Raw genomic sequence first — 16,275 nt, 5'->3', positions numbered from 1 at the left:
TTGTTCTCTTTACATTAAAAAAACAATATATATTATACTAAAACAGCCTCATACCTGATCAAACCCTCTTAGGGGAATGCTTCTCACCATTGCAGTGGTATCCAGTCCAATGCCAGTCAAAAAACCTGCACACTCCAATGAAACATCTGAGAGAATATGTCATGGACAAAGCAGATATTTTCAATCACACTATATGTTACTATACTATTGCCTTTTTTAACTCTTCATTTTCCAGTTTTCCTTCTTTGCCACCCTTCCCGATCCCAAGCAATATAGGCTATGACATATTATGCCCAATAATACAAACTAAAAATCATTCTGGTATTGTTCATGCTCCTTGAGGAAGAGGACTGCCTGTCCTAGAAGCCCACCATGCCACTTGCTTCATGTAGGTCAGGGGTCTCAAACTGCATTCCTCAAGGGCCGCAAAAAGGTCATGTTTTCGGATTTCCTTGTATTGCACAGGTGATAATTTAATCACCTGCACAGATAATGATTCCAGCACCTTGTGCAAAGCAAAGGAAATCTTGAAAACACGCATGGTTTGCGACCCTCGAGGAATGCAGTTTGAGACCCATGATGTAGGTGATAATGGCCGAGTTGCTTCCACACTATACAGTCTTAGGCCTGTTTCAAACTTCCGTTTATTGACGTCAGTCAAAATCCACCAATTTTCGAAAAAAAACGGATCCACCAAAAAAGGGGCGGATCCGTTTTTTCCCCCATAGACTTACATTAGCGGCGGACCTTGACTGACGTTATCCGTCCCACCCGTTTTTTGACGAATCCGTCAAAACTTTTAGCGTCTCCTGGGCGGATGAGACAGACTCTGCAACGTTTTTTCCGAGCGACGGTCCGCTAATCTATATTGCGCATGCCCGGCAGATTCGCTGGAGCAGGTCTTTTAACCCGAGTAGCGTTCCGGAACAGCCGTGCAAAGCAAAAAAATCTCTCTCTCTCCTTTCCAGGCCGCGGTTCCTTTAAATTTCCCCTCAGTGGATCCGTACACAACACAGATCCTGTAGCATCTGTTTAGCCCATGATGGAGGCGGATCCGTTTTTAACCGTTCTGGCGGATTTGTCTCCCGTCAAAATAACAGAAATGTGAAACAGGCCTTATCTAACTTAACTTTTCCTATGGTGCAATCAGAAATGCCAGCTTTGGCCAGAAAATGCACCTTATAAGAAGTCATATGGCATTCATTTACCAACCAATTTACACGGACAGACAAAGAATGATAAGGACAGAATTATTGTTATTATTAGCGATTCATCTGCCCTTATACAGTATTATGTTACTAGCAGCACATCCCCTTTTTACATAAGGTGATATGCCGCCAATTACAATTACTAGCTTGGCCCGTGCAAAATTTTTGCACATTGGTCGTCGGGGGTGCAGGCAATTTCAGAAAAAGCAAGTTGGTCAAATGTAAATGTATTTCATGAGCTGATGAACACAGACAGGTATTATATACGTAGATTGGTAATACAATACATTGTTTAGATAAGTAGAGGCCAAAAAATGCTTTCTGGTTGATGTGCCACCTGCAGGTTATTGTGTCTTTCTGCAGGTTTATGAAAATGGATGTTTAAACTATATTTTAGTGATAAAATCGTGAATGTGTGGCTTGTTTAGTTGCTTTCTTGCTGAAGGGAGCAAGTTTACCTTTCAAACAGTGTAATATTTGTGTGTGGGGCGAAGTAATAAGCGAAAAAGCAGTGCATGTTTACAAATGTGTTGGTAGTGTGCTTTGGGGTACTGTGGTGCCACCTGCAGGTCATTTTTCCTTACTGCAGGTTTATGAAAATTAATGTTTAAACTGTATTTTGTGATCAAATCGTGAATGTGTGATTTGTTTGGCTATTTTCTTGCTGAAGGGATCAAGTTTACCTTTCAAATGGTGTAGCATTTGTGTGTGTGGGTGCAGTATGAACAGAGATACAAAGGAATCACTGAAAAACAGTGTTTGGAAATAATAGAATAGATTTGTTTTCCAGCAGAAACGATCCAATGACCTGATGAACGCTTATCTTGCTTGTTCGTCGGGTGATCGCTGGCATGTTCACAAGGGACGATAATTGGGAATGAGAATTCCTATAAATTCTTCTTTGCCAAACTACCGTACTTGCCTAATGCACCCTTAGCATCACTTGTCTACCTAACAAAAAGTCCTGGGCGGTGTCTGAAATCAGTTTACCGATTTCAACTGAAATGGCGAGTGTTTTGGGGGTTTATTTCAGCTATTGCCAGGGCATTTTGTCTTTTGCATACTAGGCTGGATGTTTTGACATATGTTGGGTATGACCATTTTATGTGCAAAATAGAGCTGGATTTTGATTGTTTTTGGATACTGTACCTTTTCTTTGACAATATACGATGAAAATGAATGTGTGGTTTGAGCCAGACAACGTGTGTGCTTGACACCTAAACACTTATTAGTATTTTCATCCTAGTGATATGTGATATCTTTGATGGCTTTTGCATTTTAGTGTCAGTTGGTCTGATTTTAGCATCCCTTTTCGGACAAACTGGTGTTCATAGCTTATTTTCACACTTTTCTTTTTACAAAACTGTCAAACCAGGAGATTTGAGAAGCACACAGAAGAAAATCATAGTACAGTACTAGATAAACCCAGACAAATCCCTGAAACATGTTTGTGCATAGTAATCATTGACCAATTCCCTAAAATTAATGTCAACTAAACTTGGGGAGTCCATGCATTCATAACACTCCTCTTCACAAGAGCTCAGCTGCCCCACATACCTACGAAAATCCCTTCTTAGTTGTCCCGTGCCATATGCTGATCATCGCTGAGCCTACGGACTGTGCTTGGCACCTTCTCTGTCTCTGCAATGACATTTCATCCACAGTATGGTCAACTCTTTTCACTGTGCAGCAGGGAACAAGATCTATGCATGCATAATAGTGTGTGTGTTTGACATCAGCCATGTCAATCAAGGCTGTAGGGGTGGCCATTGCAGGGACAGAGGAGGCACCGAGGAAAATCTGGTCATGCCCATCAAAACCACTCAGCGCTGATTAGCATACGGCATATAGATGACATTTCCTTAGGTATGCGGAGTCAATGTGATCTTATAAAGTGGCTGCAGGGACACCATTAAAGACATTACAAGAGAGTTGGATGCATTCATGTGAGGGAGGTAAAAGGCAAAAAGCAGAAATTCCAGCAAAGTATATTGCATAATAAAATTGAGAATTTTTAAATGTGCAGAACTTGATTTTTAGTATGTCTTTTATGATTCATTTTGCAGGTGTCCGCACCCAAGCATATTATTTCCTTTTTTACCCTTGGCATAATGTAATAAATTGTTTCCATTGTGCAAAATTAACACCTACAAGAGCGAAAGCCCATATTATGCCAAGGGTAATAAAAGAAATAATAGGTTTAGGTATGGACACCTGCAAAATTAATCATATTTTATGTACAAAAAAAAATCAACTACTAGATACATATACAGTGTGTGTATTGTAAGCAAGCAGGAGGTAAGGTCCTGGATGGCAGATATGTGCCACTGAGGTGGTTTGCCTTGGTAATGTAAAAATGTGTACCAGTAACACTAGCTTACTGAGAGGGTTACTGTAATTTAACTGGATCTTGAGTCCCGTATTTAGGAGCAAACAAGAGAGTCTGGGTGAAAAAAAGTTGTTCCCACAATCCAGTCCGTGACTTACATGCCTAATAACAGCAACTGGGTTCACTCAGTCGAGGAGTTGTGCTGGAGCTGAACAGAGGTGTTTATTTCCTAACTACATTTAATACTTTGGGCTAATTCTGCCTGGAAAACAGAGATTGGTGAGGCTGCTACATTTCTTTTGTTCTTTGAACCTGAAGAAAGCACTATTTAGGCTACTCGCACTGGAGAAAGGCCATTTTAGTTTTGGAGCTATAAAGCTTACAATGGACAACAAACCTTAACTGTTTTGATACAAAAACCCTGTGCATGTGTGTATCCAAGTGACTACCAGAAAGTTGAAACTCCACAGTATATATATGTATGTATATATATATTGAGACAAGTCACTGACAAAGTGCTGGAGTAGAGATGCGTTTCACAGAGGCTATTAGTTCCAGTGACTTGAATCCCAGAAGTTTGCTGCAGCACACAGTGTTGAGAAGAGTTAGGCTACTTTCACACATCAGGTTTTCGGCGTCAGGCGCGATCTGGCGTCGTGCCGGAACGCCGGATCCGGCAAATGTTTCGTAAAACCGGATGTGACGGATCCGGTTTTCTGCCGGATCCGTCTTTTTCTTGACAGACAAAACCGGATCCGTCTCATCCGGTTTTCTATCCGTTTTTCGACGGATTACGCCGGATCCGGTTTTTAAAATTGACCCTTGTGGCCTTCCGAACGGGATTGGCTACTGGAAAACTATATATAGCATGTTCCTACAGCCCTTCTTTGACAGGTTGTAGAGGAGAAAGTGCAGGTTGGAGAGAAGAGCAAGTTACTGGCGAAGATGGATGTTGTCATTGGAAATATTTTGAAGAATTTGGCGGATTTTATAGCGGAGGCGAATCGTTTGAGGGTGATTGTTCTGGAGAAGGAGAGAGCGAGACAGCAGCGCATCAGGCATCGTAGACGACGTTTGTGGATCCACCCCATCACAGCCAAGAGAATGACGCGTGGGGTCTATTCTACACTCTGCATGGACCTTCGACGAAACCTGGATAAATTTTTTGGATATGTTAGGATGAAAATGGAGAATTTTGATTACTTGGTGGAGCGCATTGCACACCTCATAAGAAAAGCGGACACCTATTGCCGCTTCTCTGTTTCACCCGCAGAGCGTCTGATGGTGACTTTAAGGTAAGCCACATTTATTGGATATGCTCGCATCAGAGCACACTTTCACTGCAATCTTGTTGGTGGTAGTTTGTATCTCCAAGTGTTATAGGTCAGTTTTGGTATGTAATGCTGTGATTTAAAACTAATTTATTGTTTTTTAATTCCCCACAGATTTCTTGCAACTGGAGAATCCCTTTCGTCACTGCATTTCCAGTACAGACTCGGGATTTCCACCATGTCTGGAATTGTGAAGTACACATGCCGTGCACTGTGGGACTCCTTAGCTGAAGAGTTTTTACCAGAGCCCACAACAGAGAGGTGGATTGAAATTGCTGACAAGTTTCAACAGATATGTCAGTTTCCAAACTGCTTGGGCGCTGTGGACGGGAAACATATCCGCATTGTAAAGCCAGCTGGATCGGAATATTTCAATTACAAGAAATATTTTTCAATTGTCCTCATGGCCATCGCTGACGCGGAATACAAATTTATTGCGGTTGATATTGGGGCCTATGGCAGCTCCAATGACTCTCAAGTTTTCAAACTGTCTGCCATGGGGCGTAAACTGTATGGAAACACCTTCCAGTTCCCACCACCTAGACCGCTGCCGCAAACATCTGGTCCACCTATGCCATTTGTCTGTGTAGGGGATGAAGCCTTCCAGCTGTCAGAACACCTTTTGAAACCGTACTCTAGCAGAGGATTGACAAGACCAAAACGCATTTTTAATTACCGCCTCACAAGAGCAAGAAGAATGGTTGAATGTACCTTTGGTATTCGGACAGCCAAATGGCGGGTCCTATTGACTGCGATCAACCTCAAGACAGAAACTGTGGACGAGGTGATCAAAGCGTGCGTGGTACTCCACAATTTTGTTATCTGCAAGGAACCCATTTCCATTGAGGACACCTCTGAAGAAACCACCTTGCAAGATTACCATGACATTACCACTAGAAGTTCTGTGACGGTTTCAGTAATGAGGGACAATTTTGCAATATACTTTATGTCACCTCAAGGCAGAGTACACTGGCAGGATGACAGAGTGTGAAAGATTTGTGCGCTAACCAAACTTGTGTACCTTCTGGACCAACAGTATATACCTTTGCCAACCAAAGTTGGCTATCTTGTCATGGTCTTACTATTTTTAGCTTTAGGCCACAGGTGTGTACCTGGTTGTGTTTTATGCAAAGTATTTCACCTTTTAACAAAAGTTGTGTACATTGTTAGGAAATCACCAACAATAAACACAACTTTTTAGGTGAAATACTTTGCTTCAAACACAACCAGGAACACAACTGTGGCAAAAAGCTAAAATTTACCCACAGTTATATACCTAGTTTTGAATACCATTTCACCTTTTAAATACCCTGTATTTAACCTTTTTCGCCGCAGAAAGAAATGACAGACAACCAGTGTAAAATAATTTAACTTTTATTGAAAAATGTTTTTTTTAGTAAACTTTTTTAAAATTTTAATAAACTTGTTTAATAAAGCTTTGAAACCATAAAACTGGTCATTTTCATTTAAATACACACATTATAAATCTGTGTAGTGTGTGGTGGAAATACTGCTGGAGGGGCTGCGGGACACTTCGACACTGGGAGTGTGGAGAGAGGACTGGGATCGTGGTGGGGAAGGAACAGTTAGAGGTGAAGGTGTGGAAAAAACTACAGAATGGGTGGACATGTGGGAAGCAGAAGAGGTGGTGGGTGGTGGAGTGGAGGGTTGGGCAGGGACTGTAGGAGCAGATGTTGATGGCAAGTTGTATGGGGAAGGAGTTTGGTACGGGGCAGGTTGCTGGAAGTGGGGAGATGTCTGGTACGGGGCAGGTTGCTGGAAGTGGGGAGATGTCTGGTACGGGGCAGGTTGCTGGAAGTGGGGAGATGTCTGGTACGGGGCAGGTTGCTGGAAGTGGGGAGTTTGCAGGTACTGGGGAGGTTGCTGGTGCTGGGGAGGTTGCTGGTGCTGGGGAGGTTGCTGGTGCTGGGGAGGTTGCTGGTGCTGGGGAGGTTGCTGGTGCTGGGGAGGTTGCTGGTGCTGGGGAGGTTGCTGGTGCTGGGGAGGTGGATGGTATGTAATAGGAGGGGGAGGATGGAAAGTGGCTGGAGGGGGTGTAGATGTAATAGGAGGGGGAGGATGGAAAGTGGCTGGAGGGGGTGTAGATGTAATAGGAGGGGGAGGATGGAAAGTGGCTGGAGGGGGTGCAGGTGGAGGAACTACTGTGGTGGGAGGAGGAGGTTGGGAGGTAACTTGCTGGAGAGCAGCGTGGCATGAATGCATTACATGCATCTGCTGGGCAGGAGAGAGCGTTTCCATGCGCTCCACAACAGACCTGAAAAAGGTGTGGTTTGGCGAAGATCTTGCTTCTGAATGCATGGTTTGCAGAAGTGTCTTCACCTCCAGAATGCTGGAGTAGATCTGCTGATAGCCTGCAGAGATTTGCTCTGACAAGACTTTTAGACAGTTCTGGAAAGATGCATTCAGATGCAAGAACTCTGGCGCATAAGTCTTTTCCTGACCCCTCTGCCGCTGCCGCCCAGTACCCGCAGGTGTACTAGAGGTGGCAGGGGCAGAAGGGTGGGATAAAGGGAAAGCGATCTCCTCACCAGCAGCTTCATGTAATGTAGGCGGCCACGATGCTCCTGTGCTGGTGGATGGGACAGATGGGTCGAATGTGTGGGAAGGCTGGGAAGGTGCAGATGTACCGGGGCGGTCGAAGTGTCCCTCGGTGCCGGTCTCCTCAGGGATCGCCTCAGAAGGGTCCAATCATGCAGGCTCCCGAGTGCTGCTCACCGTGCTGTGGAATAAAGAGAAAAAAAAAACAATTAAAATACTGACATGGTATGGCCCTGGCTGAAAAAAAAAAGTTACATCTGACATTTTTTTTCACATGTGGTGTGTAATATTTACCTTCTAGTGACCATTGTTTCCCGGAGGAACGACAGGGCTTCTGCGTACTTGTACTTGCTCCTGCGTCCTCCAGATCCACTCGGGGCCCGCATCTCTTTATTGAACTCCTTCTTGAAACGATCCCTCACAGACCGCCACCGATTCACAATTCTGTTCCCTGAAACGAGAAAGGACAAAGTGGTTAGTATAAAACATCAGTGTTTCCCAAACTCCAGTCCTCATGGTCCCCAGGGGTCATGTTTTCAGGATTTCCATAGTAAATAGAAATCCTGAACACATGATCCGTGGGGACCACGAGGACTGGAGTTCGGGAAACACTGGTTTACATCAAGCAACCGGTACTGTATATACTTACGCTCTTTAATCTGGGCCCGAACATCGAGGTCCTCCCAGCGGCCCACAAGGAGCGAACAGATTTCCTCCCAGAGTCGTCGGGTAACGATAAGGTCAGCGTGGCGGCGGTCAGCCATATTCCAGAGCGGCTCCCTTTCTCTGACGAGATCGATGAGGTGGTCCACATCGAGTCCTCCATCCTCACCGTCAGAGTCGGGAGCACGCTGTGAAGGCTGTTAAAGAAAAAGACAAAAATAACATAATTAGCCTCCACAAAAGAAATGAAATAAAAAGTGCAAAAAAACAAAGCAAAAATATTTATACTTACACGCTGGTGACCGCCGCGTTGCTGTCGCCGACGACCCTGGGAGGCACTGCGAGGACCTCTTGGCCGAGCACCAGATTGGGAAGACTAGAGAAGAAAACAAAAAATGTTATGTCTTTGGATGTAGGCATTTGTTTGCTGTGTGTGGTCTGCAGAACATTGTTTTCTATGTGTTGTGTGTAGTGTGATGTTGTGTTTCTGCGTTTGATGCAAAAAACTTACCAATTGTGAGCCCACTCCAAGTGTCTGTCCACCCCTTCCTTCTTCTTCTGGGAGCTCCTCTTCATCTTGTGAATCCTGTTTTGAAATAAAAGGCAATGAATAGACATATATTACAGAGATGATGGATTTTGGAAATAAAAACTTACCGTCAAACGCTGACGATGCGAGGGAGGGCTCCCAGAAGATGATGTGCTGTCTTCCTGGTGGCCACACTCCATGCCTGTGGGTGGTGTTCCACCTGCTGCCATTGCTGCTGCTGCTGCTGCATCTATTGGGCGGCTGTTGAATAAAGAGAAACAAAGGGCCAATGAATATCTTGATATTCAATAGCCCTAGTTTGGAGGAATGGGGGATTTGATAATTACCGTCTCTCATCTGCTGCTGGCCTCCCCTCCTCAGCATGTTCCATTTGCTGCTCCATTTGGGGTGGTGGTGGTGCTGATGGTGCTGCAGTGGTCTCCTGCCTTCTCCTGCTGCGCTTGGTTGCTTTCTTGGGTGGCATGTTGGGTGTGGCTGTGGGTCCCACTGTCTTGCTTTTATATATGTCTTGTGGGCAGAGCTACTGAGCATGCTCAGACCAAAAAAACCGGATCCGGCGCATTGCGGCGCTCATAGGCTTTCATTGTGTGAAAAAGCCGGACGCGCCGGATCCGGCGTGTCCGGCTTTTTCGCCGGAGACAAAAAACGTTACAGTCTCCGTTTTTTCCAGACGCCGGATCGCGACACATTGCCGGATCCGGCGAAAACCGGATGAAACGCATGGCCATCCGGCGAGATCCGGCGCAAATGCAAGTCAATGGGGGGGAACCCGGATCCGGCATTGCATTTCGCCGGATCCGGTTTCTGTCAAAAGCGCCGGATCGCGCCTGACGGCGAAAACCTGATGTGTGAAAGAGGCCTTAATCGGACATTTTAAGGGCTGGGTTTTTGTGGACAACCATAGAGTGGATGAGAGGTTGTCCACCCCAGGGTGTGGTCTGGGGTTTTATATAGTCGGCCTTCAGTAGCATTCAATGTTCAGTGTGTCTGGAGAGGCCAGCTCCAGAGAAGTGTTCGTGTTTATGCTAACTTGAACTGTCTGTTTAGCTAACCCTGAGCGGGCGGATACCCACTACTACTCACTTTCCTTTTCCTCTGGTCCATGTTGAGTGTGATACACACCATGTCACCAAACAGCACAGTGAGTATCTGTAGCCCTCTATACAGGCCGACTCACTGATTCCAAGATTGTAGACACCTGTGATGATAATTAGTGGACACACCTTGATTTAACATGTCCATTTTGTCACATTATTTTCAGGGGTACCATCATTTCTGTCCAAGTCTGTTTCATGAGTTTTATTTTTTTTTTAAATTCTGTGGAATAATGGTTGAAAAGCAATGTCTGACTTTCATTTTCATAGATTTTTTATTTATTATTACTTTTGTCAGATTCAAGTTATTTTTGGGACCATTGTGGGTTTTTCTGTCATTAAATGAGGGTACCAACAGTTTTGACCACGTGTGCATATAAACAGGCACACATTTTATACAGCACTGTGAAATACACTCACTGGCCACTTTATTAGGTACACCATGCTAGTAAGGGGTTGGACCCCCTTTTGCCTTCAGAACTGCCTCAATTCTTCGTGGCAGAGATTCAACAAGGTGCTGGAAGCATTCCTCAGAGATTTTGGACCATATTGACATGATGGCATCACACAGTTGGCGCAGATTTGTCAGCTGCACATCCCTGATGCGAATCTCCCGTTCCACCACATCCCAAAGATGCTCTATTGGATTGAGATTTGGTGACTGAGGAGGCCATTTGAGTACAGTAAACTCATTGTCATGTTCAAGAAACCAATCTGAGATGATTCGAGCTTTATGACATGGCGCATTATCCTGCTGAAAGTAGCCATCAGATGTTGGGTACATTGTGGTCATAAAGGGATGGACATGGTCAGCAACAATACTCAGGTAGGCTGTGGCGTTGCAACGATGCTCAATTGGTACCAAGGGGCCCAAAGAGTGCCCAGAAAAAATTCCCCACACCATGACACCACCACCACCAGCCTGAACCGTTGATACAAGGCAGGATGGATCCATGCTTTCATGTTGTTTACGCCAAATTCTGACCCTACCATCCGAATGTCGCAGCAGAAATCGAGACTCATCAGACCAGGCAACGTTTTTCCAATCTTCTACTGTCCAATTTCGATGAGCTTGTGCAAATTGTAGCCTCAGTTTCCTGTTCTTAGCTGAGAGGAGTGGTACCCAGTGTGGTCTTCTGCTGCTGTAGCCCATCTGCCTCAAAGTTCGACGCACTGTGCGTTCAGAGATGCTCTTCTGCCTACCTTGGTTGTAACGGGTGGCAATTTGAGTCACTGTTGCCTTTCTATCAGCTCGAACCAGTCTGCCCATTCTCCTCTGACCTCTGGCATCAACATGGCATTTCCGGCCACAGAACTGCCGCTCACTGGATTTTTTTTCTTTTTCGGACCATTCTCTGTAAACCCTAGAGATGGTTGTGCGTGAAAATCCCAGTAGATCAGCAGTTTCTGAAATTCTCAGACCAGCCCTTCTGGCACCAACAATCATGCCACGTTCAAAGGCACTCAAATCACCTTTCTTCCCCATACTGATGCTCGGTTTGAACTGCAGGAGATTGTCTTGACCATGTCTACATGCCTAAATGCACTGAGTTGCCGCCATGTGATTGGCTGATTAGAAATTAAGTCTTAACACACAGTTGGACAGGTGTACCTAATAAAGTGGCCAGTGAGTGTAGTTCTAGGGTTGTGTAGAAAAAAGGCTGCAAAGTAAGAATGCTTTCTAAAATAGATGTTCATTTTAATCAATTAATAAAATGCAAAGTGAATAAACAAAAGAGAATACTAAATTAAATCAATATTGGAAATGATCATATGGTGCCCACAGAGCCCTGATCTCAACACAGACTCAAAACATTTTTATTTTTCATTTGATGGAGCAGCCTGAGGACTTCACATTTGTGGAAAGAGCTGCAACTTTTATATATGCCCTTTTGGGGTACAGAAAAAAATATTCACTATTTTTTTGAGAGAATTATGGGATTAGGGACAAGTAAAAAAAAAAAAACACCAATTTTGCCATTGCTTTTTATTTTTCTTACCAAAACTCACTGTGCGGGTTAAATATCTGAATTGAATAGTTAGAGTTTTAGAGTTGTTATGGAGGTATCTATTTTTTATATATATATATATATATATATATATATATATATATATATATATATATATATCTAATATATAAAGCTCAAGTGTGTGTGAGTGTATGTATGTGTGTGTGTGAGTGTATGTATGTCCGGGATTGGCATCCGCACCGTCACAGCTACAGCCACAAAATTATTTGGCAGTGTCGCACGTCTGGACCCCGAGAGTGTCCTAAGGCTAATTTCACACTTGCTTTTTTTTGCAGCGCGTTTTTCCCGCAAAAAAACGCATTGAAAAAACGCATACAAATGCTGCGGTTTTTTTTCAAGCATTTTTATGAGCATGCATGAAAAAAACGCAGCGTTTTTATGCGTTTGTATGCGTTTTTAGTGCGTTTTTACCGCGTTTGTGTTTTTTTCCAACATTAGGTGGCCCCTCACACTAACCCAAACCATGACTTTACTAACCCTAACCCTGACCCTAACCCTGACCCTAACCCTTAACCAAACCATACTAACCCTAACCCTGACCCTAACCTGACCCTAACCCTAAGCCTGACCCTAACCCTTAACCAAACCATACTAACCCTAACCCTGACCCTAACCCTTAACCAAACCATACTAACCCTAACCCTGACCCTAACCCCCCTTAACTGACCCTAACTATAACCCAAACCCCTAAATTCCATTGTCAAACTAATGGTAAAAAAAAAACGCATGCGCAAAAAAACGCATACATAAGCATGCCAATGCGCACATATGCGCACCCATAGACTTATAATGAGTGTCCTGCTGTAAAAAAACGCATTGCGCGCGCATGCGTTTTTTTGAGGCAAGTCGGACGCCCAAAAAATGGAACAGGATGCATTTTGTGCGCCCGAGCGCATACCGCAAAAAAACGCATGCGCGGAAAAACGCATGTGTATGCGCACATAAGCGCATCCCATGCAAAGTATAGGAAAAAAAAACGCATGCGTTTTTTAGCACTAAAATACCGCGAAAAAATACGCAAGTGTGAAACCAGCCTAAGCTATGTTGTGAGGTGAAATTTTAACCCCGCGCATTCCAATTCACCAAACAATTTTGCGCCTATCTACAAAATGGGTAAAAAGTGTGTGTATCAAGCCCCGCCCCTCATGATGTCAAAATGGTTGCCATGGCGACGCTGATGTCATCATAGGTTGCAAGCCCCGCCACTCATTATGATGTCATAATGGTTGACTATGGGATGGAGGATTTGTGATGGGTATATGGGCACTGGACTATGGGATGGAGGATATGTATGACGAGTATATGGGCACGGGACTATGGGATGGAGGATGTGTGATGGGTATATGGGCACGGGACTATGGGATGGCGGATATGTATGATGAATATGGGCATGGGACTATGAGATGAAGGATGTGTGATGGGTATATGGGCACTCGACTATGGGATAACGAATATGTATGATGGGTATATGGGCATGGGACTATGGGATGGAGGATGTGTGATGGGTATATGGGCACTCGACTATGGGATGGAGGATATGTATGATGTGTATATGGGCACGGGCCAATGGGATCGTGGATATGTATGATGGGTATATGGGCAAGAGACTATGGGATGGAGGATAATTATAATTTGCTATAACTAACCACAGTTAGTTACTATGCCCGGGCAGCGCCGGGCTCTTCAAGTAGTGTATGTATATATATATATATATATATATATATATATATATATATATATATATATATATATATATATATATATATATATATATATACACACACATACATACACATATATATATATATATATATATACATATATATATATATATATATATACACACACACACACACACACATATATACACATACACACATTATTATTTTTTTATTTTCTAAGAAATTTTTATTCGGAAAAATATGGAGCTGCCTCCCTTTGTCTAATCATCTAGACTCTGCAGTTGGTAGTGACCGCAGCATGAAGAGTGGTAAATTGATCGGATCAGCATTAGCGTTGATCCAGGCAGTTGAAACAGGAGGGGCAAGTAATTCGGCCCTAACTTTGCCACTTATCTCACAACTTACGGCTCTACGATATACTAATGCGACGTCCATTTTTAGTCGCTGGTCGGGAACTAGTTCAAGAGTTGAATATTGAGTTATACGGCAACAACTACTCTTTGGAGGTACTTGTGACATAGTGCCTTTCGTTCTGCACAAGTTTGCATACTGCCTTGCAGTGCTGGGGTCCTGGGTTCAACTCCCACCAAGGACAACATCTGCAAGGAGTTTATATGTTCTCCCCGTGTTTGCGTGGGTTTCCTCCCACACTCCAAAAACAAACTGATAGGGAATCTAGATTGTGAGCCCCATTGGGGACAGTGATGGTAATGTGTGCAAATTGTAAAGTGCTGCGGAATATGTTAGCGATATATAAAAATAAAGATTATTATTATACTTGTATTATCAGCATACAAATTGATTTTTGCAAAATTCTAAATTGTCAATATCATCTACACTTCACACCACCTGTCAATGTGTTTTAGCATTCATACTCTTAAGCTAAGTGTTAAGAGAAACCATAACAAAAGTACATCAGAAGCGGAAATAAGCAGCTCTGATATAAAAGGATACAGCTTGCTCCAACCACCAATCTGTCAAGAAAATAAACAGAGTTTATTTTTTTTATTGTATGCTGTCGCGTAAGTACCACACCTCAATAATATCCTAATTGTTGTGCGATTACAAGATTAGATATGTAATCTGTCCTTCCATTAAAGAAAACAATAAACAGAACGCCTTCCAAGCTCATAAAATCGGAGAGTATTCTGCTGAATAAAGAAGCCTTACTCTCTGCAGGAGTCAGCTCTCACTTAATGCTGCAATAAAAGTGGGATATCTGACAATCAACATCTCCCATAAATGACTGCACGGAACTCCGATGAACAGATGAAGTTGGGGGAGAGGTGGATCGGACAGTTACTATACAGCAGTCTACTTGAGAGACAAGGAGAGGCAAAGCTGGAAAGAAAGTAGAGTCCAAAATTTCATATTTAGACTTTATCTGCCCTATTTAAGGAGGTGGTCCACTACATTGTATAATGTCCCCATCAATTTAAACCTTGCAAGTAAGTATTTTTGTAAATAGCTACCGCTGCCATATGTGCATGTGAGGGACGCTATCGCTGACCTCTCAGTTCACATGATGTGTCTCCGGCTGCAGTCGCCGATGACATCCGTTGATGTCACATCCAGTTCCAGTATCCCTTGCATCATCCAGTCGTGACCCAGTCGCAGGCACCCTCCTGACTGAGTGGTCTGTGGGCGAAGGGTCACCGCACGTCACAGCCCAGTATCCAGCGCATGTTTGTGACCAATGAAAGCAGAGGAGAGAGGGAAAGTACGCGCTGGAACTTGATGTGACATCAGCGGATGTCCGCGGCAGCTGCAGCTGAGGTCATGTGATACGGACCGAGAGAGCAACGATAGCGCTGCTCACAGACACAAATTGAAGCAGTATGTACAGGTGCTTCTCACAAAATTAGATAATCAAAAAGTTAATTTATTTATAGCCAATGAAAACTCAAAAGTCATTATCTCAGTAAATTAGAATAATTAACAAAAAACACCTGCAAAGGCTTCCTAAGTGTTTAGAAAGGTCCCATATTCTGTTTCAGTAGGCTCCACAATCATGGGGAAGACTGCTGACTTCCCAGATGTCCAGAAGGTAGTCATTGACACACGCCAAAAGGAGGGTAAGCCACAAAAGGTCATTGCTAAATAAGCTTTCTGTTCAGAGTGCTGTATCCAAGCATATTAATGAAAAGCGGAGTGGAAGGAAAATGTGTGGTAGAAAAAGGTGCAATAGTAACTGGGATAACTAGGATTGTTAAAAAAAAGTTCATTCAAAAATTTGGAGGAGATTCACAAGGAGCGGACTGCTGCTGGAGTCATTGCTTCAAGAGCCACCACACACAGACGTATCTAGGACATGGGCTACAAGTGTCACATTCCTTGTATAAAACTACTCATGACCAATAGACAACACCAGAAGCGCCTTACCTGGGCCAAGGAGAAAAAGAACTGGACTGTTGCTCAGTGGTCCAAGGTGTTGTTTTCAGATGAAAGTAAATTTTGCATTTCATTTGGAAATCAAAGTCCCAGAGTCTGGAGGAAGAGTGTCGAGAGGCACACAATCCAAGCTGCTTGAGGTCTAGTATGAAGTTTCCATAATCAGTAATGGTTTAGGGAGCCATGTCACATCTGCTGGTGTAAGTCCACTGTGTTTTATCAAGACCAATGTCAGTGCAGCCATCTACCAGGAAATTTGAGAGCACTTTATGCTTCCCTCTGCTGACAAGCTTTTTGGAAATGGAAATTTCATTTTCCAGCAGGACTTGGCACCTGTCCACACCACCACAAGTACCAATACCTGGTTTAAAAACAACAGTATCACTGTGCTTGATTGTCAAAATTAAGATGAAAGAAAGCATACCCAACAATGTAGAC

At 43.6% G+C, this 16,275-nt stretch overlaps 1 protein-coding gene across 2 annotated transcripts in view; it reads right to left on the bottom strand.

The window, feature by feature from the left end:
- Positions 1-16,275, bottom strand: part of TXNRD2 (thioredoxin reductase 2) — a 177,407-nt gene that overhangs the window by 85,058 nt on the left and 76,074 nt on the right. For both annotated transcript variants that reach the window (XM_073559079.1, XM_073559078.1), the window contains exons 9-10: positions 14,401-14,420; positions 55-146 (exon numbers count right to left, since the gene is read on the bottom strand). In XM_073559079.1, coding sequence (XP_073415180.1) covers positions 55-146; positions 14,401-14,420 — 112 coding nt within the window. The remainder of the gene's footprint in view (positions 1-54; positions 147-14,400; positions 14,421-16,275) is intronic.

The sequence above is a fragment of the Dendrobates tinctorius genome, unplaced genomic scaffold (genome assembly GCF_039654945.1).
Source record: "Dendrobates tinctorius isolate UK_male_01 unplaced genomic scaffold, ASM3965494v1 ptg000265l, whole genome shotgun sequence".
NCBI lineage: Eukaryota > Metazoa > Chordata > Amphibia > Anura > Dendrobatidae > Dendrobates > Dendrobates tinctorius.
The sequence above is the reverse complement of the archived record's forward strand: the minus strand, read 5'-3'. Positions and strand labels throughout refer to the sequence as shown.